The 25,392-nt window shown below is 57.4% G+C and overlaps 1 protein-coding gene across 3 annotated transcripts in view; it reads left to right on the forward strand.

Moving 5' to 3' along the window:
- Cpne5 (copine 5) overlaps positions 1 to 23,889 on the forward strand; it is an 88,766-nt gene extending 64,877 nt beyond the window's left edge. For all 3 annotated transcript variants that reach the window (XM_046450756.2, XM_046450757.2, XM_046450759.2), the window contains 11 exons: positions 3,026 to 3,067; positions 5,465 to 5,540; positions 11,161 to 11,214; positions 13,711 to 13,772; positions 17,756 to 17,802; positions 18,583 to 18,764; positions 19,691 to 19,818; positions 20,043 to 20,145; positions 20,802 to 20,859; positions 21,314 to 21,387; positions 22,467 to 23,889. In XM_046450756.2, the coding sequence (XP_046306712.1) occupies positions 3,026 to 3,067; positions 5,465 to 5,540; positions 11,161 to 11,214; positions 13,711 to 13,772; positions 17,756 to 17,802; positions 18,583 to 18,764; positions 19,691 to 19,818; positions 20,043 to 20,145; positions 20,802 to 20,859; positions 21,314 to 21,387; positions 22,467 to 22,685 (1,045 nt within the window). In that variant the 3' untranslated portion in view covers positions 22,686 to 23,889. The remainder of the gene's footprint in view (positions 1 to 3,025; positions 3,068 to 5,464; positions 5,541 to 11,160; positions 11,215 to 13,710; positions 13,773 to 17,755; positions 17,803 to 18,582; positions 18,765 to 19,690; positions 19,819 to 20,042; positions 20,146 to 20,801; positions 20,860 to 21,313; positions 21,388 to 22,466) is intronic.
- The last annotated feature ends 1,503 nt before the right edge of the window (positions 23,890 to 25,392 follow it).

The following is a 25,392-nucleotide window of genomic DNA, read 5'->3' on the forward strand; positions in this document are numbered from 1 at the left end:
GGCTGACCGTGTGACTGCTGTCATTTCTTTCCTCGGTGATGGTGAGACGATCCGTTCTTACAGAGGACCAGATGGAGTGTCCCAGGGATTAGCTAGCTGCTCGGGGCCACATTCTAGTCCCCAAAGGAGCTAGAGCTGCCCAGGCGCTGGCCCCAGGATAGCTCCTCCCTGACCACCTCCTTGCCCCCCTGTTCTGAACCTCTTTATGCCAAACGGGTGTTCATTATGTGGTCTGCAGAGGCCGATTATGTTGTCCCCCATGCAGGAGGACATTCTCCTGGGTGCTATCCCCAGAAATCACAGGACTGTGCTGAGGGGCTGGGAGCCAATACCTGCCGGCCACCAGTGGCACCTGCAGTGACCTGGGACAGCTCAGCCACAGTTGGACAGTGGGAGAACTAAGAGCACCAAAGTCATGTCTGGCTTTTCCTGTGGCTTTCCCTGTCTCTGGGCACCGTTTCTCTCCCCCCCCCCCAAGGGGGTCTCAGCCTCAGAGCCCCCTAACTTCAGGCTGCATCTCCCCTGGGGTCTGTACAACCCGCATTGGGCTTTTGCTCAGGAATCTCTCACTCTGGTCTCAGCCTTGACTGCAAGTTCAGATCCTTTATGAACTTTTTTTTTTTTTTCTTTTTTGTGGTGCTGGGGATTGAGCCCAGGGCCCTGTGCATGTGAGACAAACACTCTACCAATTGAGCTATGTCCCCGGCCCCCTGCTTTGGTGAACTTTTAACAACCCCCTTGCCCAAGCTGCACCCTGAGCTAAGTGACTCTCTGGGGTGAAGCATCCACATCAGTATTTCTGAAGTCCCTCAGGGACCCAAACCCCATCCAAGTTTGAAAACTGGAGCTGTACTCTGGAGAAGGTCAGTGGCTCCGGCTGCACATCAGAACCACTCGGGGAACTCTTCAGGACTGCTTGGGCTGGGGCGGAGCTCAGGGCCAGGGCACCTGCCCAGAGTCAATCCCGCTCAAGGCAAAACCCAGACAAAAAACCTGCGAAACACATGAGCGACTCAGGCCTTGGTTCTATACAGATGGATTAAATCAGGCCCTCTCCTCTGGTCCTGGGATTCCAGACAACCTCCCCAGTAGTTTTTGTGGATATCCAGAGCTTGTCACCATGATTGGGGACAACATCCTTTAGCCTCTGGGCATGTTGCTGTCACTGACCTAGTCCCTTGCTGGGGTCCTGGAGGGGAGGACTTAGGGCACTGAGGCAAGGGCAGGGAGACCCGTGTTAGCCTCATGGGGCAGTGGCCAGAGCCCCAGACTGGTTTTGTCCTGGTTCCAACTGTCATCGGCTATGTGACTCTGGGTATCAACCTGGGGCTCTCGGGGGTTCAGCTGTGCCATCTGAAATGAGGGGGCAGAGGACATTGCTGCAGAGCATGACAGCTCCGTCACTAGGGAGGCCTTCAGAACCCGTTCCTGGGCCCCGCCAGAGCAGTGGCTGTGAGATGCCACATGTCCCTGGGGGTGCTGCCGAGTGGCTGGGCTCAGCAGGCCCAGATGCCACTGAAGTCAGTTCCAGGAACTGAAAGTGGCAGAGCCCAGGTACCCAGGCTCAAGTGTCCCCTGATTTAAGTAAATTTCATGTGAAAAACCTAGCCAGGCGAGGTCACATGATCCAAGGGAGAGAAGAGAGGTGCTTTCATTGAGGGCCCCCCGGGGGCAGGAGGGTTCCACCGACTGGCCTCTGCTCCCCTGCAGGACCTTCCTTATCCCTACTGCACATGAGGTTTTGTGGCTCAGGGAGGTAAAGTGACATCTCCAGGTCCCACAGCTGGGGTCCAGCAGCCTAGCCTAAGGTCCTCTGAATGCACATCCCAGCCTCCTCCCACTCTTTCCGGCTTCCCAGCCCACCCTCAGGGCTTAGCTTTTATTTTATTTTTCCTTTTCTCAATAATGCACCCCAGAGAGAGAGAGTTTTTCTTTTTTTTTAACATGAATTTAAAGGATTTCTTTAAACGGTGACCTCTGTGTCTGCCCCATTTTACTAGAGTCCTGCTTTACAGGCCTTGGCTCACCCTGGAACAGTTTCTGTATCCTGCCCCCCTCCCCACCCGGGAGGCTCATCCAAAGGGACAGAGCGCCTCCTTCTGGAGACCACGGATCCCAAGGCCGGCTCCTGGCAGACCCAAGGATGGGCCTTGGGATGTTAATAGAAGAGCTAATTAAAGCTTCCAGGCGCCCCATTTGAAGCTGCGGGCTGAGGGCCCCTGGCTTCCTGCTCCTCTCCTGCCTGTTTTGGGATAATGGTGGCTCCTGTCTCCCAAGCCAGACCCTGTTTGGGGACCCTGGTTGCTCCCAGGTCCCTGGGCATCCTGAGGACAGAGCAGCCAGCACCAAGGGTTAACCGGCAACCCTCCACCTCCCTCCAACTGCCTGTGGTCCGCTAGCCTGTTGCCATGGGAACGTGGCTAAAAATAAAATGGGCTCTCCAAGCCCAGCCCCATGCATAGGAGTCAAAACAAACTAATTAAAGCAGCCAGGCTAAAATGTGAAGATAATCACACCCTCACCCAGCAGCCAGTCTGGGGATGGAAAGTGCAGCAGGCCTCCTCCAAGTCAGGGCCCCTGGGCCATCCCCGGGGCTGGCTCCTCACCATGCAGCCCCTCCGGCCCAGGGTCCCACCAAGAGCCTCACTACCCCTCCCCAGAGGCCTGAGCTCAGGCCATGTCATCGCTGTCACAGCTCCACCCCCAGCAAAACACACAGTGTGGCCTCATATTGCAGCTCCCATCTGGGGGGCCAGGAAGAAAGTGGGGTGAACAGAAGCCTGGGCTGTTTTGTCCACATCCTCCTCGAAATCCTGGAAGTCCCCTACCTGGCTCTGTCCCCCAGATCTTTGCAGAAAGGTCTCAAGATCATTCCTTGTCTCTGGGGTTGCTACCCCCACCCAGCGCCCTGGAGCCTGGAGGGAGCCCTCGTACCTGCTGGTCCTGGGGATGAGGAGGCCCCGTCCTCAGGACCACATGGGTGCAGGCGCAGGCCCGTCCCACCAAGGGCTCTTTTGTCTTTCAGGACCATCAAGGTGGAGGTGTATGACTGGGATCGAGATGGCAGGTAAGTGCGCCAGAGGACAGGAGGAGGGAAGGGGAGTGGGGAGGGGAGTCAATGGGGAAGGAGGACTGGCCCTGCCCTCACATGGGGAGACTGTGCCCAAGGCCCCACCCAAGGCAGCTCTGGCCGTGAGGGAAGGTCACCTGTAGGGAGGATTGCTGCCCCGGTGACTTGTCTCCATCTGTGTTCTATTGAGGCACCAGAGGACCTCTGTCCTGTAAGAGATGGTGCTGGAGCAGAGAGGCTCCTTTTCCCCAAAATAGCTGCCAGTGGCCAGCCTGTGCCTGCAATTCCCACGGTAGAGAGAATTTTGGATTTTGTGAAGTCTGCATGTTCTAGGTTCAGTAGCAATGGCCCCCTCGGGTTTGTGCACATGTTCTCCCTGTGAGGCCCAGGACTGGGCATTGTGTGTAACTGCTCAGTCCTTGGAGGCTGGACATGCAGGTGTGGCCTGGGCTCCTCTGAGGAGCTGTTTGTGGAGAGGAGGGAGGAGGGACAGGCTGCAGCTAGCTGGATGCCCACCTTTGGACTCAGAGCCATGAGGCTGTGGCTGGCGGGCGGGAAGGCGGGTCCCGCAGGGTCTGGAGGCAGCCAGCGCCCTCCCCTCTTAGATCGCAGTGCCCAGGAGCCAGTGTGGCTAGGAATTAGCAGACAGTTTAGGAACGGCCCCGGGAAGCTCCAGTCCAGAATCCTCACTGGCTCCTGGTTGTCCGTTGAGTCACAGCCAAACATGTCATCCTGACTTTTTGACCTGTCCCTGCTGTTGTAATACCCAGGGGTGACCCTGAGCCTTCACAGCCCCATGATCACTGTCGGGGCCTTGGGAGTCTGTGACATGGACGTAGGGCAGTGCCTCGTCTTGTTTAAGAGCTAGGCAGATGCAGCTGCAGGTGAGACCCGGGCTCTTGCCATGAGCCACTGCAGGGCCGCCCCCTCCTCTCCTCCCACCTCGTGTGCCCCTCCATTGGCCTCACTGCCAGACGGGCCAGCTCCTTGCTGGGACCGTGACTTGCCTCATCCTACCCTGGCACTCCCCATGCTTCTCCTTGACCTGGAATATTCTCTTCCATGTCAGCTGGGGAGCAGCCACCAGGTGGCACTGGGTCAGCAGGCTGAGGACCGTACACAGGTAGTCAGACTCCACGTATGTGTAATGTGTCAGAGTACACTCGGCTGCCGTGGATGTCTAAAGAGAACAAATACACACACACACACACACACACACAAACTGCCATGTGGGCTGCAGGCAGGGCAAGGCCCCAGGACACCCCCACATGGCACATTCACCAGTGCCTTCCAGCAGGGACAGTGAGATGAGAGGGAGCCCCTGGGAGCAAGGTGGGGGGGGTCTGTTTTGTACAAGCTTTTGTTACATTCTGCTGTCCACATCTAGAAGATGTGGACGCTATAGAAAGTACTCCCAGCTGCCTGGCCCGATATGGCTTTAATTGTCTACTTAAAACTGTTAAGAGATGGTGGAAGCTGGAGCTGAGTAGTAGAGCACTTGCCTGCATGTTTGAAGCCCTGGGTCCCACCCCCAGCATCGAAAGGGAAGGAAAAAAAAACAGAAAAGCTGAGTTTTGTGGTGCACACCTCTAATCCTAGCTGCTCAGGAGGCTGAGGCAGGAGGATCTCTAGAGCCCAGCAGTTCAGGGACCTGGGCAACAGAAGGAGACCCTGCCCCCCCCCCCAAAAAAAGGCATAAAAATGTTATTGAAAAGGGGCTGGGGTTGTGGCTCAGTGGTGGAGTGCTCTCCTAGCACGTGCAAGGCCCTGGGTTTGATCCTCAGCACCACATAAAAATAAATAAACAAAATAAAGATATTGTGTCCATCTACAACTACCCAGAAGAACAGAGAGAAAACTTTAATGAATACCTTTAAGCCCATCATTTGAATTTGACAATGGTTAAATTTCACCATATTTGCTTTAATGTAGTTTAAAGTAAATCATATCATGACATTTTGCCTTTAAATATTTCATTGGGAATGTCTAAAAAAGTAAGGACATTTTCCCACATAACTTCAAATGCCATTGTCACACCTGACACATTGAACAATAATTTTTGATTGCCATCCAATATTCATTTCATATTCAAATGTCCCACAATTGTCTGCCAAAATATCTTTTATTGTTGGCTTATTCAACCAAGAATCCAAGTAGAAGTGGGTCTCATTCCTCGGGGATCCTGTTCTTTGCTAGGTGACCCTTGGGTTTTCTTGCTCCATGAGTGACACTGGGTTCTCTCTCCCCAGGCACCTAGCTTCCCTAGTGGCATGTGCCCCTGGAGTGGAAGCCCAGGGGAGTCGGGAGCCAGGGGAGGGATGCCTGAGAGGCTGGGGGTGGGTGGAGGCTGCCTGCGGCCTGGGCCTCCGTCTCAGCAGCCATCTTGCCTTGCAGCCACGACTTCATTGGGGAATTCACCACCAGCTACCGCGAGCTGGCCCGCGGGCAGAGCCAGTTCAACATCTATGAGGTGAGGCGCCTGGGGCCTGGGTTGTTCTGGGGATGGGTGGCTTGCAGCCGTCATGGTGAGGGCCACAGTGAGCTCTGGGCTGGCTGGGGGCCTCCTGTGCTCTCCTGGGAGGTGGTTGGTGAGTCTCATTGTATAATTGAGGAGTCGGAGTCACAGAGAAGAGTCCTCACTTGCCCAGTCACATGGTTCCGTGAAGTAGCAGAATCAAACAACTGTTGTGACTCCACATCACTGAGTTCCTGAGCCTCCCTACAGTCTTTCCACAGGAGCAGGGCGGTGGGGGGCAGCACTAGAAGATTCTGGAAGGCTGGGGGTGCAGCTCAGTGGTGGAGCCAATGCTTAGCATGTGCAGGTCTTGGGTTCTCCCAGCTCCAAAAATTTTGAAAAAAGGTTCTGGACCTGAGACCCGAGATCTTAGTTCAAGGTGGTAACCGCTTCGGGGCCTGTGGGGCATCTTACATTTTCCAGAAAGAGTCAGGAGACCTTCCTCGGGGCTGGAGCTAGGGGCTTGGAGAAGGCCCCGATCTCTCTGGAGAAGATGGTATTTGCCCTCACAGGACATTTCTGCTGCTGAACCTTTGCTTGTGTGCTGTCCCCACAGGGATACCCCCCCAACCTCCTTCCGACCTGGCTCAGGCTCTACTCCTCTGAGCGACCCTCCAGCTCCTTCCAGCCACTCTGTGCTTCCTCCCTGTCCTGGACCCCCACAGCTGTCACAGTTCAAGCCAAGCCCACACAGGTCCTTACAACCCCAATAACTGCTGGGGTCTGTGTCTTGACTCTGCCACTTTCTAGCCCCGTGACCTTGGCTGAGCTCCCAGGCCCCTGGTGTGGTTCCATGCAAACTGAGAATTAAATAAGTTGATGGAACAGCGCCCGGCCCAGAGTCTGCCTGCGCAGGCTTCCGATGTCATTTGCTGGGCGCCTGTGTGCCGGGAGCTTGGCGTTTCAAGCCATTCTACTGTCGTGGCGCTGTCCCCTGTCGTGGCGCTGTCCCCAGGCTCGGCTAGTGAGCTTCAGGTGCTGGCTTGGATCCCCTGGCGGAACCCGAATCCTTTAGTCCCTCCGAATTTTCAGTCCCATTCATGCCCTCACCCGGGTCCCTGTTCTAAGCGGGCAGGTCTTGTGTTCCAGCTGGACTTCCCAAGGACAGCGAGGTGACAGCCCTCTCTGTTGCTGCCCCTCAGCCCCCCGGGCACTGCTGGGCACCCATGAGGTGCGTGCCGTGTGCTCACAGGCTGTTAACTGTGAAGGCGAGGCTGGCTGGGTTTCTCTGAAGAGCTGACACTGGAAACTGCTTTGCTTTCTGCATTTACAAAGGGAGGGGCTGTCTGTGTCCCCCCACCCTTCCCAAGCAGAGAGGGGCAGACTCCACCCTTTGGGGGCCTTCTTTTTTTTGAGGGGGCACCAGAGATTGAATCCAGGGACATTTAACCACCAAGCCACATCCCCAGCCCATTTTATATTTTATTTAGAGACAGGGTCTCACTGAGATGCTCAGAGCCTCACTAAGTTGCTGAGGCTGGCTTTGAACTCTCGAACCTCCTGTCTCAGCCTCCGGAGCTGCTAGGATTACAGGGGTGCACCACTGCGCCCAGCTGGGACCTTCTTTGAGGAGGTGGAGAGGAGAGGATTAGAGTTTGGCTTCCAAAGGTGCTCAAAACAGGCCATGCTCTCTTGGGCCAAAAGCAGAAGCGTTGGAATGACCTTGCTTCTCTGTTGTTGATTTCTGATTCTTTACAAACAGCAAGAGATGTGGCCATGTGAGAACTAAGTGGAAGAGGAACTCGACATTGGCAGCCCCAAGGGCAGGCTATGTGGGTGTCACTGGGAGGCCGGGGTGGGCCCAGGAAGACCTTGCTATAGTCAGAACTGCCCAAAGAAGGAGGAGGCTGCCCACCAGTTAAGACCCCACCCCAGGTCCTGGCGCTGCCCTGGGAGTCAGGCTCCTGGCCTCGCTGTCTGCTGACCCCTTCCTGCACTCAGCCTTCCAGGACTGACTCATGCATGGGTAAGCCTCCCTCAGCTCTGCCCAGCCCCTGGCCAGCTGGCTGCATCTCCCACTACCCAGCACTGGAGCCCACGGCAGGCTGGGAGTCATCCCGAACACCCCCCCTCCACATCTCGTCCACCACTGAACGCTGCTCTCTGCCACCCGAACGTCCTGACATCGGATCCTCTGTCTCAGTCTTCCAGCACCATCTTTATCATCCCCTGGGTGGGTCTTCATGACAGGCACCTAAAGGGCTCTGGGGGTGGCCCGAAGTCCTGACCACAAGCACATCTTCCACATCGCCACTCAAAGGTGACTGTTTAGTGTTGAAGCAGATCTTTGAAGTGGGACGTGAGTGGTAGTCTGACCGCAGACTCCCCTTCCTGTCTAGGGCAGGTATGGTGGCACACGCAGGAGGACAAGTTCTAGGACTGAGTGACTTAGTGGGACCCTGTCTCAAAATAAAACATTAACAAGGGCTGGGAATGTGGCTCTGTGGTCACAGAGTGCCCGTGGGCACCCTGTGACTATTACCTCTTCACCATACTGTCCCCCCCCATGAAGGCCATGAAGTCCTGGGGGGGGACAGTGTCTCGCTGCTCTATGCCAGAGCCACTTGGCACCCTGGTGTATGGGAGGGCAGACCCCAGACCTGTGCTGGGGGCCTGGTGGCCTCTGGGAAGGAAAGGAGGAGGCCGAGTGGAGTGGGGAGGTTCCCCGGGTGTCCCCTAGGGGTGCTGGTGCCCTTCCTGGAGCTGGTGGCAGCCACAGGGCTGGAGAGGCGGTTCCCCGGAGGAGGGTGTGCTGTGGGGAGCCCAGGAAACCTGTGGGTAAACAGATCTGAAGAAGTGCCCACTTCACAGAAGATCTGAGTCGAACCACAGCTCTAACCTCCTAAGAGACGCATTAGAGAGTGGACGGCAGCTCATTCAGCCACACACAAGCCTTCAAAGAAAGGGGACACACCCAGGGCCCGAGGAGTCCGCCCACTCCCCTCAGCTGGGAGGACGGGGGCTGGACTTCAGAGCAGAAGCTGGGGACACACTGGGTTCTAACAGTCCAGCGCCTCGGGGAAGGCGTTGGCTCCCCGGGAACCTGCTCATTAAGCCCCACCCCATGAGCGGGTCTGGAAGTGCCCCAGCCCTGGGCAGCGAGTGCCTGTGGAGGGGCGTCCCCAGCGCTGAAGAGGGCCCCTCCAAGGTGACTCTGGCCTCCTCTCCAGGCCCTCAGTTCCACTGCACTTCTTGCCAGTCACCCACCTGAATGTCCCACCTGTGCCGAAACCCAGCTCCTCTTGTCTACAGGATCACCCCATCCCTCCTTACCCTTCCTCACCTCTGCAGCCACCCCCAAGGCCCAAGATGTGTGGCCACTTAAAAAAAATTCTTTTTTGGAAGTGTTAGGTGGGCAGCATGCCTTTATTTTATCCTTATTTATTTTCATGTGGTGCTGAGGATCCAGCCCCGGGCCTCACAGGTGTAGGCAAGCGCTGCCCCACCCAGCCCCAGCCCCAGCCCCATTGGCCACTTTCAACAGTGCTGTTCTTGCCACACCTGTCCCACCCCCCCACAGGTCCTCACTGCCCGTCACCTGAATTCCTGGGGTGCAGGAATTGGAATAGCAGCTGACACCTGTACAGCACCTACGACAGTCCACCTGGTTCTGAGCACTGACGTACACTGACTCCCTTAATCCCCATTCCTTTCCCTGCGGTAGGTGCTCTCTGTGCCCATTTTACAGATGGGAAAACTGAAGCACACGGAGGTTAAGTGACTTTCCTAAGGCCACACAGCTATCGGGTGGCAGAACCAGGCAAACATCCGCTGAATGTCCCTCTTCCTCCTCCCTGGCTCTCCACCAGGCCCTAGCACCCTAGAGCCTGCTGTGATCTTGTCATCCACTAGCCTAGAGGTCCTTGGAGTTTCCTGCTGGCAGCTGGGTGACATTCAGACATTGCCCCTGGCATTCCTGGCTTGTCCAGCCACCCAGCTGACTCTTCCACCCTGGGGCTCTGCAGTCAAACCAGACCCCAGTTCTGGGCTTCTCCTCCCAAAGCATCTCCTCTGACATCGACTTCTCCATACCCAAAGCCTCCTGTCCCTCAGGGTCTGCCTTCAATGCCACCTGCTGCCTTCATTACCCCCCACCCCCCATGGTCTTTCCTCCCTCAACTCCTCCTCTTCCTCCCCCTCTGTGGTGTCCCTTGTCACTTACTGCCTTGAAGATGTATCTTATTTCTCGGACAAGAGTGACTGTTCTAAGGGAGAGGAAGTGGTCGCCCCGCCCTATGAACATGTGTTGAGAGGATGTGTTTGTGTTTTGCATCTGGGTGTCACTCCTGCATGTCTGTACCCCTGGCCTGGGGGCAGGAAGCCTGGTTTCCAGCCTTATCACCCAGATGGCTGTGTGACCTTACACAAATCACTTGGTATCTCTGTGCCCTGTTTTCCTTATCTCCAGAAGTAGCTATCAGTACTCATTTGGACAGGAAAGATCAGAGATGCAGCTGCAGGCCCTGGGGGCAGCACAGGGAGAGGGAGAGGGAGAGTGGAGTTCACCAGGTGGCCAAGCAGCTGCGAAAGTCGCCTAGCTCTGTTTGATGGGGCTGGAGGGAAAGGCTGTGCCCAGACATATCCTGTTAAAAAAAGGAAAAAAGAGCTGGCAAGGCTGAGGAGGGGAAGAGCCAGGTCTGGCAGGAGGCCCCAGGACAAGGTGGCCCGGGTCTCAGCCTTGGCACTCTGACGTTTGGGACTGGATCATTCTTTGTGGTGGCTGTCGTCCCCGGCTGTCCCCCCTGGCTGTCCCTGGCCCCCACCCATTCCCCAGTGACCACCAGAACCATCTCCAGACATTACCAAATGACTCCTGGGGGCAGACCTGTCCCTGGTTGGGATTTCTGAGTTATCCCACTGGGCCTTTATTGAGCACCTACTGTGTGCCTAACCCTGTGATAAAGCATCTGGCCATAGGTGTGGCTTTGGAAGTTAAAGCTTACAGTGACAGCCAGATGCCACATTGCCTCCCAGAAACTCGGGAGGCTGAGGCAGGAGGATAGCCAGTTCGAGGCCAGCCTCAGCAACTTTGTGAGACCCTGTTTCAAAATAAATAAGTAAAAAAGAGCTGGGGATGTAGCTCAATGATGATAGTGAAGGAGCCTCTGTGGGTCGAGGTGGTGACCCAGAGGGGAGCCTCAAAGGCCCCCCATGGCAGCTCTTGAGCTGGCCCTGCAGAGGAGCAGGGAGGATTGAACGAGGCCAAGGGAAAGGAGGGGGCCTGGGGTGTGAGAAGCAACCGGAGCCGACACGAAGGGCAGGCACAGACAGGACTGCCTTGCGACACGAGCCCTCTCTGGCTCTCCGGCGTGGAGGACGTGTCTGGGGAGCGGTGGGAGAGGTTAGAGGAGCAGTCCAGCTGTGTTCGAGGTGGACACCCGTCTTCGCGGGGAGCGCAGTTGTATCACTGAAGCCCGGGCTCCCGCAGGACCTCCCTCGGCCCCTCTCCCTGGACTCTGTGGTCTTTGCACCCCCCACTGGCCCAGGCTGGGGCCTGGGCCACACCCAGGGTCTGTGGGAGCCCTCAGGGGCCCTCCCTGACCACTGGGAACCCGTAACTGGCCTGTTTCTCCAGGTGATCAACCCGAAAAAGAAAATGAAGAAAAAGAAATACGTGAATTCTGGCACGGTGAGTACCCCCCTCGCCACGGCTGGGTGTCCGCGCTCTGAGTGTCAAGCTTGGCCTGGGGACAGAGGCTCTGGTGCCTGTGGTTACCTGCAGAGTGTGGGAATCAGACCCAGGAGGACTGGGCAGATAGGGCAGCAGCCTGGGGGTGGACGTGTAGACCAGATGAGAGGCATTGGATCACAGAGAGACTGCATGCAGGACTTCCTGCAGGAAGAGGGGAGTTGCGTTTGTGGGGAATCCCCTAGTGAGGTGCTTTTCACAGGTTGCTTCCCTGCGAGGCAGACGTGAGCACCCGCTTGCCATGAAGAGGAAGCAGGGCTGCCAGGGGGAAGTGACTCAGCCAGGGTCACACAGCCAGAAGGCCACAGAGATGGCATCAGCTCCACCTGTTTTTCTTTTTTTCTTGGTACTAGGAATTGAACCCAGGGGTGCTTAACCACTGAGCCACATCCCCAGCCCTTTCAAAAAATATATATTTTAGTAGACTTGCCGAGTTGCCTAGGGCCTCACTAAGTTGCTGAGGCTGGCTTTGAACTCACGATCCTCCTGCCTCTGCCTCCTGAGCCGCTGGGATTACAGGCCTGTGTCACCGCGCCCGGCCAACACCACCGTGGACCCTAGGCCTGGCGCCTGCTGACAGCACTACCCCTGCTCGACCACGGCCGTCCAGGGGTGCCACCCAGGTCCAGTGGCTTCTGAAGGGTGGTCTTCAGAATATTTGTGCATTTTTTAAGACCTATTTCTGGGCACTGCCATCCACCGGGCATTGCTGTAGGCTCAGGAGATAGAGCTGGGCACAGGACAGACCCAGGTCCCTGGTACTTCTGTTCTGCTGGGGGACAGAGAGAAGAAACATGCACGTGGACACGTACACCCACACACGCCGCCTGTGTTGGCCAATTCCCAGCATTTCCCAGTCTGCATCATAAAGAAAAAAACGTCTCCAGGATCCGGGGAGCTTGTGAAAATACAGATGCCTGGGCCAGTTCCCTGGGGCCCTGTTTAGGAGGCCCAGGCTCAGGCCAGGGCTCTGTTTAGTGCTTCTTGTCCCTTACTGTGAGCAGAATCCCCCAGGGATCTCACCAAAATGCCAAGTCTGCATTTCTAACCAGCGCCTGCACTTTGAGCAGCAAGACTCTTGAATGTCTCCAGACACAGAGTCCCAGAGCCTGGGCGTGGCAGGTGGAGGTGGTGGCCATTCCCTGGCTGCAGGTTAGAGTCCTGTGAAGAGGTAAATTAAGATCTCTGAAACTGTCCTGTCGTCCCAGAAACTCTGATAGAGTTGGTTGGAGGTCCCCACCTGGGCTGCAGGATGTCCTCAGAGCTCCCCAGGGAGCCTGATGGCGCTCAGTCAGGGCCGAAGCCAGGGCCATCGTCCATTCCTGAGAGTCACCATGCTCAGGAGGCTCAGCTGTTCCTCCAGGTGCCCAGCACGGTGAATTGGGGCACCTGGGGCCCAGCTCAGTGCCCGCAGACCCTCCCTTTGCTCAGGTAAAGGCTCATACGTCTTGTGGCCCTGGGCCTGGCGCACCCTGAGCTGGCGTTGTGTCCAGGCTCCCAGAGACGCCGGCTCTCTTCTGAGGGAAAAGGGCCCTGCTTGGCCCTGCCTCACTTTCCTGCCTTAGGAGGCCCAGCTCCATGGTCTCCCCAGCCCGAAGCCCCTGCTGTCGTGAGCTGCCCCGTGGTGGCCTGTCTTGGCTGCTCCCGGGGGTCTTGGGCCTGAGGGTCGGGGCTGAGAGACACCGAGGGCTGAGGAGGAGCAGGGAGGTCTAAGATAAGCACAGATCAAGAGGCCCGTCTCGGGGTCCCTAGAGGTGCACAGAAGCACGGAGCTTGTTAGTGTTGGCAGTGGTTAGTCCTGTGCCAGGCAAGAGCCTCTCTCCTCCCCACCCCACCCCGGGGATCCTAGGGCAGGAGAGCCAGCACCCACTCAGAGGACACTTGTGCCCTTGGCCTGGGTCCCTGGGCTCCAGTGACAGGTGGGACCCTTTGGGATGCAGTTTGACATCAAGATTGAGGGTGTAGGCTCACGCCTGTAAGTCCAGTGGCTCGGGAGGCTGAGGCAGGAGGGTGGCAAGTTTGAGGCCAGCCTCAGCAACTTAGCAAGGCCCTAAGCAATTAAGTGAGACCCTGATTCTAAATAAAATATAACAGGGCTGGGATGTGGCTCGGTGGTCAAGCCCCTGGGTTCAATCCCCAGTACCCCCAAATAAAAAAAGAACGCAGGCTCTGAAATTAGACCCCGGGTCAGATCCCACCCTGCCACATCCTGGCAGTATTCCTAACGTGCTGTGTCACCTCTTGGGGCCTCAGTTTCCTTGGTTGTAAAATGGAGATAATAATAGGGCTTCAGGGGGTTGCTAGGGGCACGGTCTGCAGTGACGTGGGCCAAAGTGGCTCATGCTAAGTGCTTCACCGTGTCAGCTGTCACATAGTGTCATGAACCTTCTCCCCACCCCGTGCTTCCCACTAACCAAGCCCCCTTTTGTTTTCAAGGTCACTCTGCTGTCCTTCGCAGTGGAGTCCGAGTGCACCTTCCTAGACTACATCAAAGGAGGGTGAGGAGAACCGGCCTTGGGGAAGGGGAGGGGGCACCCACACTGACCACTCTGGGGCTCTGGCCCCACCCTGGCTTCTTTGAGATCCTGGACCAAGCCTGTGACACTGGGCTCTGAGCACACCCCAGTGTCTGACCAGACACAGCCGCTCCAGAGCCCTGTCTGCCCCTGGATCCTGAGCTAGGGAGGCCAGCCTGGGTCATGTCCCCACGTGGAGATGGAGCCTGGAGGTGTTGGGAACCCCATGACAGAAAGAACCAAGGGGCTTGGGGAAGTGGAAAAGCCCTGGACCAGGAGTCAGGAGACCCCGACTCTAGCCCCTCTTTGCCGTAAAGTTGCTGGACTGTTTGGGTCAAGTCCCTCTCCCTCCCTGGGCAGCAGTGTCCTCTGCAAAGAGATTATATAGAGTAGGTGAGGTGGAAGGTCCCCTCCAGCTCTGTGCATCCCGTACCTCTGATCTGTCAGGGCGGGGGCAGTGGTGGCTTGCTGTTATCAGGGATCATCTGTAAGGGGCAGCAGGATTAGGGGGTGAGCAAGGGAAGGACCCAGGGACAGCAGGTGGTCAAACACGAGTTTAAGAGGCAGATAGGACCAGAGAGACAGGCATCCAGGCCCAGACACACAGCGAGGCCAGGAGGTTCTGGCCAGCACCTCATGGAAAGAGCCTGACCCTAAGCAAAGGCCCTGTCTGGTGTGATCCCTGCCGGGCCAGGGCATGGGCAGCTGAGAGCCGACAGGTGCAGGCAGGTGAGTGATTGCACCTGCCTGGAAAGGAGACAGGCGAGCAGGCACTTGGCTGCCTGGTCCTCCAGGGCAGAGGGAGAGGTGGGGCCCTGGATGACAAACACACTTTCCCATGACTTGACTCCCTGCGTCCTTGAACTTGCACAGTCTCAAGGTCGCTAGTGTCCTAGCCACTGAGCACACACACAGACACACCCTCCCTGCAGTCACCAGAAGCCTCCTCTGGCCCTTCCTAGCCGGCTCCACTCCCTGCCCTTGCTCCCTCCCCCATCAGACCTGCTGCCTCCTCTGACCCATTAAGCAGGCAGCCCCTGCATCCGGGTAATTTTCAAACTATTTCCACCCTGTTTATCCTTCTCATTTGCATAGCGCCTGCCACTTACAGAACGCAGGTGTGTGTGTGTGTGTGTGTGTGTGTGTACCTTGTCTCCATTTTACACACCTAGATGGTGGCAGGGATCCCACTGTCACAACTTGCTGCCTTTTGTCCCTTAGTGGTTAATCTTGGCCCTGCCAGGCCCCTCACTTCCAGGTGGGTGGGATGGAGCTGGAGACGGTGAGTGAAAGGGCCAAATGCTGTGTGGTCTTGTGAGAGGGAGCCCTCCCAGGCCAGGCCACTGGCAAAGCTAACACCTTGGCCCTGGCCCAGAGCCAGCCCTCCCTCCCCACGGCTCTCTCCAAACTCCCTGGAGAACCTGAGTAAGAGAACTGGCTCGGCAGTGAGAGCCCGGCCTGCGTGTCCAGGCAGGAAGCGCTGGAGGCATTTGTCTAGGGACCCTCTCCTCCTGGTCCCTGGCCCACCTCATGCATCCACCAGGACCCGGGAGGAAGTTCTGGACACCTGAGCCCCACGGCAGACGACGAGCTCCATGCTCCGCAGCCTGCATTCTGCCCGGAGGCAGGAGCCGCGGGGCTGCAAGGAGCAATTCCTTACAGAAGGGGCTGCTTTCCAGTTGCTCCCCCCCCCCGCCCCCACATTTTTTTTAGGAGGAGAAAATCAAGGAGTAGGGCAGAGCCCTCCCCTCACCCTGTTTTTGGGAGAGCCAGTACTCAGCTGTTGTCCTGCAGGCCAGAACCACTGGGGTAGGGCTCTAACAAAGGCACCCACGGAGAGGTGACAACACACAGCAGAGAAGATGAATAGGGCAGATGGAATGCTGCGACAGTGATCCCCAGACCAGCTTGGTTCTCATGGGGGCACGGCGGGGTTGGGTGGGGAGATGGTCCACCAGTCACCCAGGGCTCCAGGCTTTTGTGGTTCCTTCTCCCCTAGAGACAGGAGTCCGTGGAATGCTCCACCCTGCAGAAGAGGGGGAAGAGGGTGTGTTGTGGGGGGACGTCTGTCTCCGGCCAGCAGACCCTGACTTGAGTCTCCTGTTAACCATGTCCTTGACCTTTCCCAGGACAAGGGTCCCATGAAGGGCAGTTCAGCTGTAGGGTCAGCTGTGGGTTCTGATAAGGACCTTTTGCTAAATGCAAGATGAGGTCTGCCTCCTCGCATGCCCTGAAGCCCCAACTCAGGGCCACCAAAGCACTTTCCCCAAATGTGATCCCACAACCCCCTCCTCAGAATCTCTAGGTCTTAGTTAGGGAGGTAGATTCTGGGGCCCTACTCCTGACCAACTAAATTGATATCTCGGGACTGGAGCCCGGAATCTTCTCCCTACGCTCTCTGCAGTCTGAGAACCACAAGACTCGACTTCATCAGGGGCCCAGGTATTGATGCACTTTGTTCTCTCTGTGTCTGGCACAAATCTTAGAACACAGCCCTCAGAGAGTGTCAACCTGGATCTGAACCCCCCCAAACTGACAGTTTATTATAGAAAATTTTAAACGTGAAAAAGTGGAGAGAAGGCAGAGTAGACTCCCGAGGGCCCCCCAGCAGGCTCTAGCAGTTACCAGCTCAGCCGGTCTCAGGTGTCAGGATGTCTCCCTAAAATATAAGGACTCTTTCTTTGTAAAACATTGCCATAATACCAGAATCACTAAAATAAACCATAATCCATAATTGGTAATAATACCATAATCACTAAAAAAAATCAAGCAGTTCCTTAGTGCCAAATATCTAGTCAGTATTCAAATGTCCCCAATTGTCTTACAAAGTGTTTAAAAAATGTTTTGTTTTAGCTGGGCGCAGTGGCGCATGCCTGTAATCTCAGTGGCTCACAGGAGGCTGCGGCAGGAGTTCAAAGCCAGCCTCAGCAAAAGTGAGGCCCTAGGCAACTCAGTGAGACCCTGTCTCTAAATAAAATTAAAAACAGGGCTGGGGGATGCGGCTCAGTGGTCCAGTGCCCCTGAGATCAATCTCCGGTACTAAAAAAAGTTGTTTGAGTCAGGAATCTAGGCAAAATCCATATATTGATTGGTGGATTTCTCTCTTAATTCTCTTTTCATCTGTTGTTTCCCCCCAAGCACATGAAGGGCTAAAATAGATTCCTGCATTCCCCAAGAGATTCTGATTCGGGAGGTCCGGAGGGGACCCAAGAGCCCCAGGTTCCCAGGTGATGCCGACGCTGCTGGGCATCTTGTCCAGCACGGACCTCTCTCCACTGTGCTCCGTTGTGGTTTCCCCAGGCTGGATTTTGCTGGCTACATCCTGCATGGTGTCATTTAAACATGTGCTCTGTTCCCTTGCATTTATTTATTTATTTGGTACTGGGGATTGAGCCCAGAGGTGCTTGACCACTGAGCCGCATCCCCAGCCCATTTTATTTTTTTATTTTGAGTCAGGGTTTCACTAAATTGCTTAGGGCCTTGCTAAATTTCTGAGGCTGGCTTCAAACTTGTGATCCTCCTGCCTCAGCCTCCCAAATTGCTGGGTCAGATTTCTTGGCAAGACAGCTTCACGGGTGGGATCCTGCCCTTCCCTCAGGAGATGTATCATGTCTGTCTTTTAGTCACTCATTTTAATCCTGAATCGGACTCCAATTTGGACTAGAAACCCATTGAGGCCAGACCTCACCTGGTCCACTCAGGTGGGCCCAGAGGGCAGGGTTCAAGGAGGAAGGGAGGAAGGTGGCCGCGTGCCCACACAGAACAGATCACCTACGAAGAGCCTTCGCGCTGCCTGACTCCCGCTCACAGCAGTCCCTTGGGGGAGGCCTGACTGGCGTTACTGTCCCAGCCTCAGAACTGGGAGGAGTGGCAGCCAGCTTCTTCCCTCCCTGCCCAGCAAGGTCCACCCTCCCCACAGCCCTCCCTCTCTCCAGGTGACTCCCTGGCTGTTCTCCCTCTTCTAGGACCCAGATCAACTTCACGGTGGCCATCGACTTCACAGCCTCCAATGGTGAGTGGGGGATGGGCAGAGGGAGGAGCAGCTCTCAAGGGCCCCGGGGGCTGACCTGACCACGAGCCACTTCCTCCACGCTCTCTGGCCACTTCCTTACCAAAAAAAGAGGTCCTGAGGCCCACAGGACCAAAGACACAACCAGGATGCGGCCGTCTCCCTCGGCCAGACACTGATCCTGCACATCTGGGCTCCTGGGCATCGTGCCCGGGTCTTACCCTCCTGTTGTGTGTCAGAAACCCCTCTTAGGGTTGCAGGGCCCAGCATCATGGGGTGCTAGCAGAACTGGGGGGGCTTAGTAATACTAACAGCGACAACACTTACATTGATAACGCCTGCTTGATTCTCTGCAATCCTAGGAAGTAGGAACTATTATCCCCATTTTATTGATGAGGAGACTGAGGCTGAGAGGTTAAGGAACTTACCAAGGTCACACAACAAGGAGGTAGAGACAGCAGTGGCACCTTGGTCATCTGTCCTGCCTCTTAATGAACCTGTGAACTCCGCCGGGGAGCTGAGCGCCGGGTTGTAGGCACAAGGTGGACGGAAGCAGGGAGGCCCATCAGGAGGCTGCAGAGGGCAGTGCTCCTGTGGGGGGCAGAGGTGGGATTCCGGGTCCGTTTTGAAGGCCCAGCAGCTGGGGACACTGAAGGATTGAACACATGCTGAGAAACAGGCGTCAAGGGTGGATGAAGACAAGTTAGGGTGCCCTTCCACACCCCTTCTGCATTCTGAGCCTGGGGTCCAGGCCAGCAGATGTCCCTGTGTCCTGTGTCGTAGGGAACCCCTCGCAGTCCACGTCCCTGCACTACATGAGCCCCTACCAGCTGAATGCCTACGCACTGGCGCTGACTGCGGTCGGGGAGATCATCCAGCACTACGACAGCGACAAGATGTTCCCCGCCCTGGGCTTCGGAGCCAAGCTGCCCCCCGACGGCAGGGTGTCCCACGAGTTCCCACTGGTAGGAGGTCCCAGGAGTGGGTGGGTGCAGACTAGGCCAGGGGTGTGGTGACAAGCCCAGGTGGGTATCAGCTGCTCTGCTGGGCCTGGGGACCTAAGGCGCAGCCTCTGGAGGGCTTGGCACCCGCTCTGCATAGGGATAGGGTCAAGGCCTCTGGCAACCCATGCCTGGCCCTCCCTGCGCTTGAGTCCCTCTCCTCCAAGTCTGGGCTGCCCACAGCTGGCTCTGGGCTCCCCATTCCTGAGAAGGTGCAGGTGGAGGGGACCTAACCCCAGGCCCCCAGAAAGAAGATAGGGGGGTTCTAAGATAGGGTGAGGTGGGTTCCCCTGGTGACAGAACCTGGCACCGTGTGGGGCTCCTTGGCCCTGTGTAGATGATACTCAGGCCACCTTCCCTCCCTGTGTCCCTCCCTCCCATGAGCAGGGGACAGTCAGTCCTCGTAGCTTACTCCTGCACCTGGATGTGCCAGGTGCCATGCTGGGCACAGGACGCTTGAGGACAGAGGAGTCACAGGCCCTTCCTGAGTCATTCATGAGGGTTCGGAGGGTGTGCCAGAGGGTGCCTAAGGGAAGCGTCTGGCTCTCCAGGGATTTTTTTTTTTTTTTTTTTTTTGGTACCAGGGATTGAACCCACGGGTGCTGACCCTCTGAGCCACATCCCCAGCCCTATTTTGTATTTTATTTGGAGACAGGGGCTCACTGAGCTGCTTAGGGCCTCGCTAAGTTGCTGAGGCTGGCTTTGAACTTGTGATCCATCACCGCACCAGCTCTCCAGGGCCTTTTTGAGCAGGCACTGGGCAAGGAGCAGGTTTGGCCCTTCAGGGCAGCTCTGGGAGGCCCAGGCTGCTGGCCCCCCGACCCTGTTTGTGCTCCTGTAGGCCCCCTCCTTCCTCCCTGGGCTCAGCCTCTCCGTCCTCTGTGCCCCAGAACGGCAACCAGGAGAACCCGTCATGCTGTGGCATCGATGGCATCCTGGAGGCTTACCACCGCAGCCTGCGCACCGTGCAGCTCTACGGCCCCACCAACTTCGCCCCTGTGGTCACCCACGTGGCCAGGTGAGTGCAGGGCCGCTGGGCTTCCTCCCACAGCCCGCAGGGCCTTTGGCTTGGCCTGCCATCTCTGGATGGCACACCTCCTTCCTGTGGACCCCCTCTCAGTGAACCCCGACTCTGAAGAGACCCCTCCTCTCCAAAAGTCTGTCCCCATCAAAGTTCAGGGTCCTGGTTGGGGGATTTGTGCCAGAGGCCTCCAGGACCTCAGCCCTTGCTCGCCCGTCCAGGAGCGCAGCGGCCGTGCAGGACGGCTCCCAGTACTCGGTGCTGCTCATCATCACCGACGGGGTCATCTCGGACATGGCGCAGACCAAGGAGGCCATCGTCAACGTGAGTGAGAAGGGTGGGAGACACAGAGGGAGGAGTCGGGGGACACTGGGGTGGGGCCCAGTTCTCTTCCCGCCCTCATCCCATCCTGGCTGTTGGCTGCGTGTCTGCTGAGACTCTGGGGAGGGCCGGAGTGTGGGGTGTCGGGGTGGTGGATGGGAGGGGCTCTGGGCCACTGAGTTCTGGCTGCTGAGCTCTGCCCACCTCTTAGTCAACCCAGTGGTCCCTCCCTCCCGAGGCCTGTGGCTCCCTCCCTTACCTGTCTCTAGGACTGCTGCCCAGGCCCCAGCCAGCCAGGCCAGGTAGAGGGGGTGGGCCCCGGAGGGAGCCATGGCTCCCTGTGCTCTTCCACCACAACTGCCCTAGTCCTTCCTCCAAAGCACAGAACAGAGGGGCCCACGTGGTGGGAGCCCAGCAGCGGAAGAGGGGACGGGTGGGCACAGAAGCAGGCCTGTGACCCATTCCCCCTGCCCCCTCCCTCCCACCCCTCTTCCCTGGGCCCTGCCTCCGTTCCCCTCTCTCTCTCCCCGTTTTCTGTACTTCTCCCTGTCTGTCCATCATCCTGCCTCTCTCTGTGGACCCCCCTTCCTGCCCCGTCCACAATCTCTGTTTCTTTCACCTGGCCCCTTGGGTCTGACCGCCCCCACACTGTCTCTCAGGCTGCCAAACTTCCCATGTCCATCATCATCATCGGCGTGGGCCAGGCAGAGTTCGATGGTGAGTCCCGAGGTCCCCTCTGTCCTCCCTATTTCCCCCCCGCCCATGTTCCCCAGAGCCCCAGTGCCCTGTGAGCCCCAGACAGTGAGCGCTGAGGCCTGGGAGTGTGACTGTCCGGGTGTGTCTGTCTGCACAGAGAGGGGCGTGTCAGGGTGTGCACCCCACGCCCTCACCCCAAGGCTGCAGGGAGGAGGCCCCAGCCGCTCCTTTCTCCTCCAACCCTGGAACCCGGGAGGGTGGGAAGCAGGAGCCCTGGGCTGGGATCACCCTGGGCTCGGTGGCTGGGCTCCTCCTGACTCCCAGCCTTGGTTTCCTCGTATCTGACATGAGGGCCAGGCAGATGGCCTCTGCCCTGGTGTAGCCCGGGACTGGAGGACAAGTCTGCAGACGGGTCCCACCTGGTCCAGGCTCCAACCACTAACCCCTCCCCGCCATGTCGCTCCTCCCCACGCAGCTATGGTAGAGCTGGACGGCGATGACGTGCGGATCTCCTCCCGGGGGAAGCTGGCCGAGAGGGACATTGTCCAGGTGAAGCCCAGACCCTGCCTGCTGCACAGAAATGCAGACTCCAGCCCTCTGAGCCCCTGGGGTTCCGCAGGCCTCCTGGGGAGGGGCCTGGCCGTCACCGAAGGGAGGAGTCAGTCCCTCCAGTCACACTTCTCCCGAGGCTGGGCTCTCCCTTAACATTGCTGGTGTCCCCCCAACCCAGATGCTCTGCCAGCCCTCCCTGCACCCCAGGCTCCCTGGCCATGCACTTTCTGTTGTTTCCTGCCTGGTGGCCTCCCAGTGACATGCAAACCCTCCAAGGTGGAGGTGCTATCCTTAGTGTCACCACAGCCCTCTGCAGGAGTGGGCATTGCGTGGTTCAGTGAACCGGTGTCTTTGCATCTCCACGCAGGACACAAATGGAAAGAGCAAGGGCCTTGTCCCCAGGGAATTCCCATCCGGCCAGGTTGTGGAAGCCATCCTCAGCAAGCACGTGTCCCTTTGAATCCCCTGCATACCATGTCCCCAGTACACAGGCAATGCAGAACCCCAAAATGCAGAACCTCAAAATGGACATTCTCATAACCCATTGGTTTACAAACTGGAGAACAAAGATAAGGGATGGAACCCAGAGTAAAGGTGGTCTGGGATGAGGGACCAGCATGAGCAAAGGCCCTGGGGCGGGAGTGAGCCCTTGGGGGTGCTGCAGGGAGGAAGGGAGAGAGGCCTGACTGTGGTGTTGACCAGATTAGCCTCAAAGATAGAAGGAGAGGGGGACAGGGAGCCAGGGCTCTGTTGGAGAGTTGGGAGGAGGCCGGGGCCCAAAAGGGGATTGTGCAACCTTTGCCAGCACCTTCCAAGGGCTCACCATGGTGCCCAGAGCCAGAGATTGAGGAGTGTTCCTGAGCCGTGGAGCCTGGCATGGGACAGACAGACACACCATGAGTATTTTTTAAGTGAATGAAAGAACAGTGACTATGACGGTCCCTGGGGAGTTCACCTAGGGGACTTGAGTGAGGTGGGCAGGGTCTTGGAGGGGGTGGGACATGACCCCAGTCCTGCATTTTTGGGAGGCCAGGGTCCAGGGAGCCACCCCTTGACCCTCCCTTCCCGCCTGCCAGTTCGTGCCCTTCAGGGACTATGTGGATCGCACAGGCAACCACGTGCTGAGCATGGCCCGCCTGGCCCGCGACGTGCTGGCCGAGATCCCGGACCAGCTGGTGTCCTACATGAAGGCGCAGGGCATCCGCCCGCGCCCCCCGCCCGCAGCGCCCGAGCCCTCGCCGCCACAGTCCCCGGCCCGCACGCCCCCTGCCTCCCCGCTGCACACGCACATCTGAGCCTGGCTGTGCAGGCAGGTGCCCCGGGAGTGGGGGGCCAGGCCAGTAGGCTGAGTCCCCAGTCCCCTGCTGTCGGCCCACCCAGCCTTTTGGACATCGCAGTGCCTGGGAGGCTGGCAGGGGCGGGGCCTCCGGAGGCTCCTCCCCAATTCCCTGGCCTCGACGCAGGGGTGCGCGGGGTCCTGGGCTCAAGCCCTCTGCTTCCCGATACTCCCCTGTAGTCCAGCCAGGAGGGTGTAAATGGGGGTAATCGCCCCCCATCACTGCCAGTAGTCCCATCTGCTCACCTAGCACCTGAAACCCGGCGGGGGCCAGGGCCCTCCCGTCCTCCTGAGCTGTCCACTCCTAACCCGGGTCCCCCTCCAATTAACGCTCCTGTGCCCTGTTTGGGGTGCACCCCGAGGTGATGGGTCTGCAGGAATGCTTGAGCCTGTGACCCTCCCAGGAGCACCCTGTGCCGGGGAGCCCTGCCGCCCCCTGAGTGGGGCTGTGCTGGCCCAGGGTCAGGCTTTTTAACAGCCCTTTCTGGAACCTCAAGTCCAGTGTGACACGGTCCAGACATAAATGCCCAGGCCTCTCCCTGGTGTGGGCTGCAGGCACTTTCACAGCTGACTCCTGGCCCCAGGTGTCCCTGCTCCACCGGGGTGTCCGCTCGTGGCCTGCCCTCCTCGAGGCCCCCTGCCCTCGCCCTGCTCTCTCTGGGGACGGGAGGCAGGAATGCTAGCTCCAGCCCCGCCGCCCCTGCCTGTCGGGGGAACCCCGAGGCCCTTCGCCTTCTGGGCCTCGGTTTCCACATCTTTATGGGGAGAGGGTTGACCAGATAGTCCCGGGGTCTCCCTCTGTAGTGGCTTCCATGTCCAGCTCCCCCATCGCGCTCCTCACCGGCGCCATCCTTACCCCAGGCCGTCTTGGCTCAAGGGTCACCTTGTTCTGTTCTGTCACCCCAGGTACACCCCATCCTTCCGACTTGGGCTCCTGCCCTGCTGTGGGAAGGTGGGAGGGGTCTCCCCGCCCCGCTGCCCGCCTCCCCCACCTGGGGCGCAGGTCTCGCATGCCGTCCTGCCGCATGGGCCTCCCGCCCTCTCATTCCGTCGTGCATGGTGGTGGTGGTGGTGGTGTTCTGCCGTCTGGTCCTGTACTGTCTCTGAGACCGTCTGTGTGGAATTTGCCTTAAACTGAAGTAAATTTGGTTCTTTTAGTAGGACCTTGTTTGCCGTTCTCTGTGGCACAGGGCTGCTGGTTGTCGGAACCCACCCCCCTTCTCTCTCTCTCTCTCTCTCTCTCTCTCTCTCTCTCTCCAGTTACCTTGTTCAGCCAGGATTCACTGAGCACCTGCCCTGGGCCTAGGCGTAGGGGCTGCCACAGTAGACAGAGAGAGGCCGTCTCCATGGGGACCTCCAACAACACAGATAAGAAAAACACAATGGCACACAAGCAGATAGGTTAACAGAGCAGTTCTGGGCGGTGACAAGGGTTACCAAGAGAAGTAAGAGAATGACAGGATAGACAGTGGTAGAGTGGCATTTTATTTAATTAATTTCGTTTTCCAATATTGGGGATTGATCCCAGGGGCGCTTTAACACTGAGCCATACCCCTAGTCCTTTTTTAATTTTTTTAGACAGGGTCTTGCAAAATTGCTGAGGCTGGCCTCAAACTTGGGATCCTCCTGCCTCAGCCTCCTAAGCATCAGGATTACAGATGTGTACCACCATGCCCAGGTAGAGTAGCATTTTAGATGAGGTGACCAGGAGGTGACAGTTGACATGAGCTCTAAGGAAATGAGACAGGAAGCCATGCTGATATCTAGGGCAAAAAGGTTCCAAGCAAAAGGAATAGCGAGTGCAAAGGCCCTGAGGTAGGAGTTTGGTGTGTTTGAATAAGAACAAGGAGGCCAATGTGGTTGGAGCTAAGGAAGGGAACGTGCAGGAGATGAGGTCAAAGAGGTGAAGAAACCAGAATGCACAGGGTCATGAAGTCCATGATAAGGCTTTTGACATTTACTCTGGTGAGTCCGAGAACCACTGAGGAGATGAGAGGTGAGTACGTGATCAAATTCTCTAAAGCATATGGATGACTCTTGCAATGGACCTCTCATCTCTCAACCGGTATTTACTGAACACTGAGCCAGTCCCTGCTCAGTGAGAGACACACTGAGTCACATGCAGTCATAACCTCAAAGGAAGCCCTGATCTAGGGAAATGAGGAGGGTATCAGTGCCACCATGGAGCATTGGTGCCAGGCCAGTGGGAGGGACCAGGGCCTGGGGGCACCAAAAGGGAGCTCCCAGCCCAACCTAGATGACTCACAGGCCACGTGCCCATGACAAGTTCCTGCCACTCTGTGCAGGGGCCCGTCTCTCCTCCCTGAAGAACTGTAGGGTCAAGCAGAGTGATAGGTAGGCACGTCATAGTGTGTGTGCACACGCCCAGGGCCTGCTGCACTCCAGGCACACAGTAAGTGCTGTCCTCCTCCTGGTCCCAGTAGACATTAGGGACCAGGATCCCAGGGAAGGGGGACTTCTTGTCTTCTCCCAGCAGGTTTGCCCTCAGATCAGCCCTCTGGGCAGGCATTAGAACCCGCACATCAGAGGAATTCAGCACTAATTATACCAAAAGTTTGGGACTTATTTACTTCTTAAGATTTTATAGTAAATTAGAGCTGATTCACGGCCGTCTCTGTAATTAGATGCCCCTGTGACTTGCGTTA

This window comes from Marmota monax, unplaced genomic scaffold, assembly GCF_021218885.2.
Source record: "Marmota monax isolate L192 unplaced genomic scaffold, Marmota_monax_Labrador192_F-V1.1 WCK01_AAM20220418_F8-fsc00127, whole genome shotgun sequence".
NCBI classification, from domain to species: Eukaryota; Metazoa; Chordata; class Mammalia; order Rodentia; family Sciuridae; genus Marmota; species Marmota monax.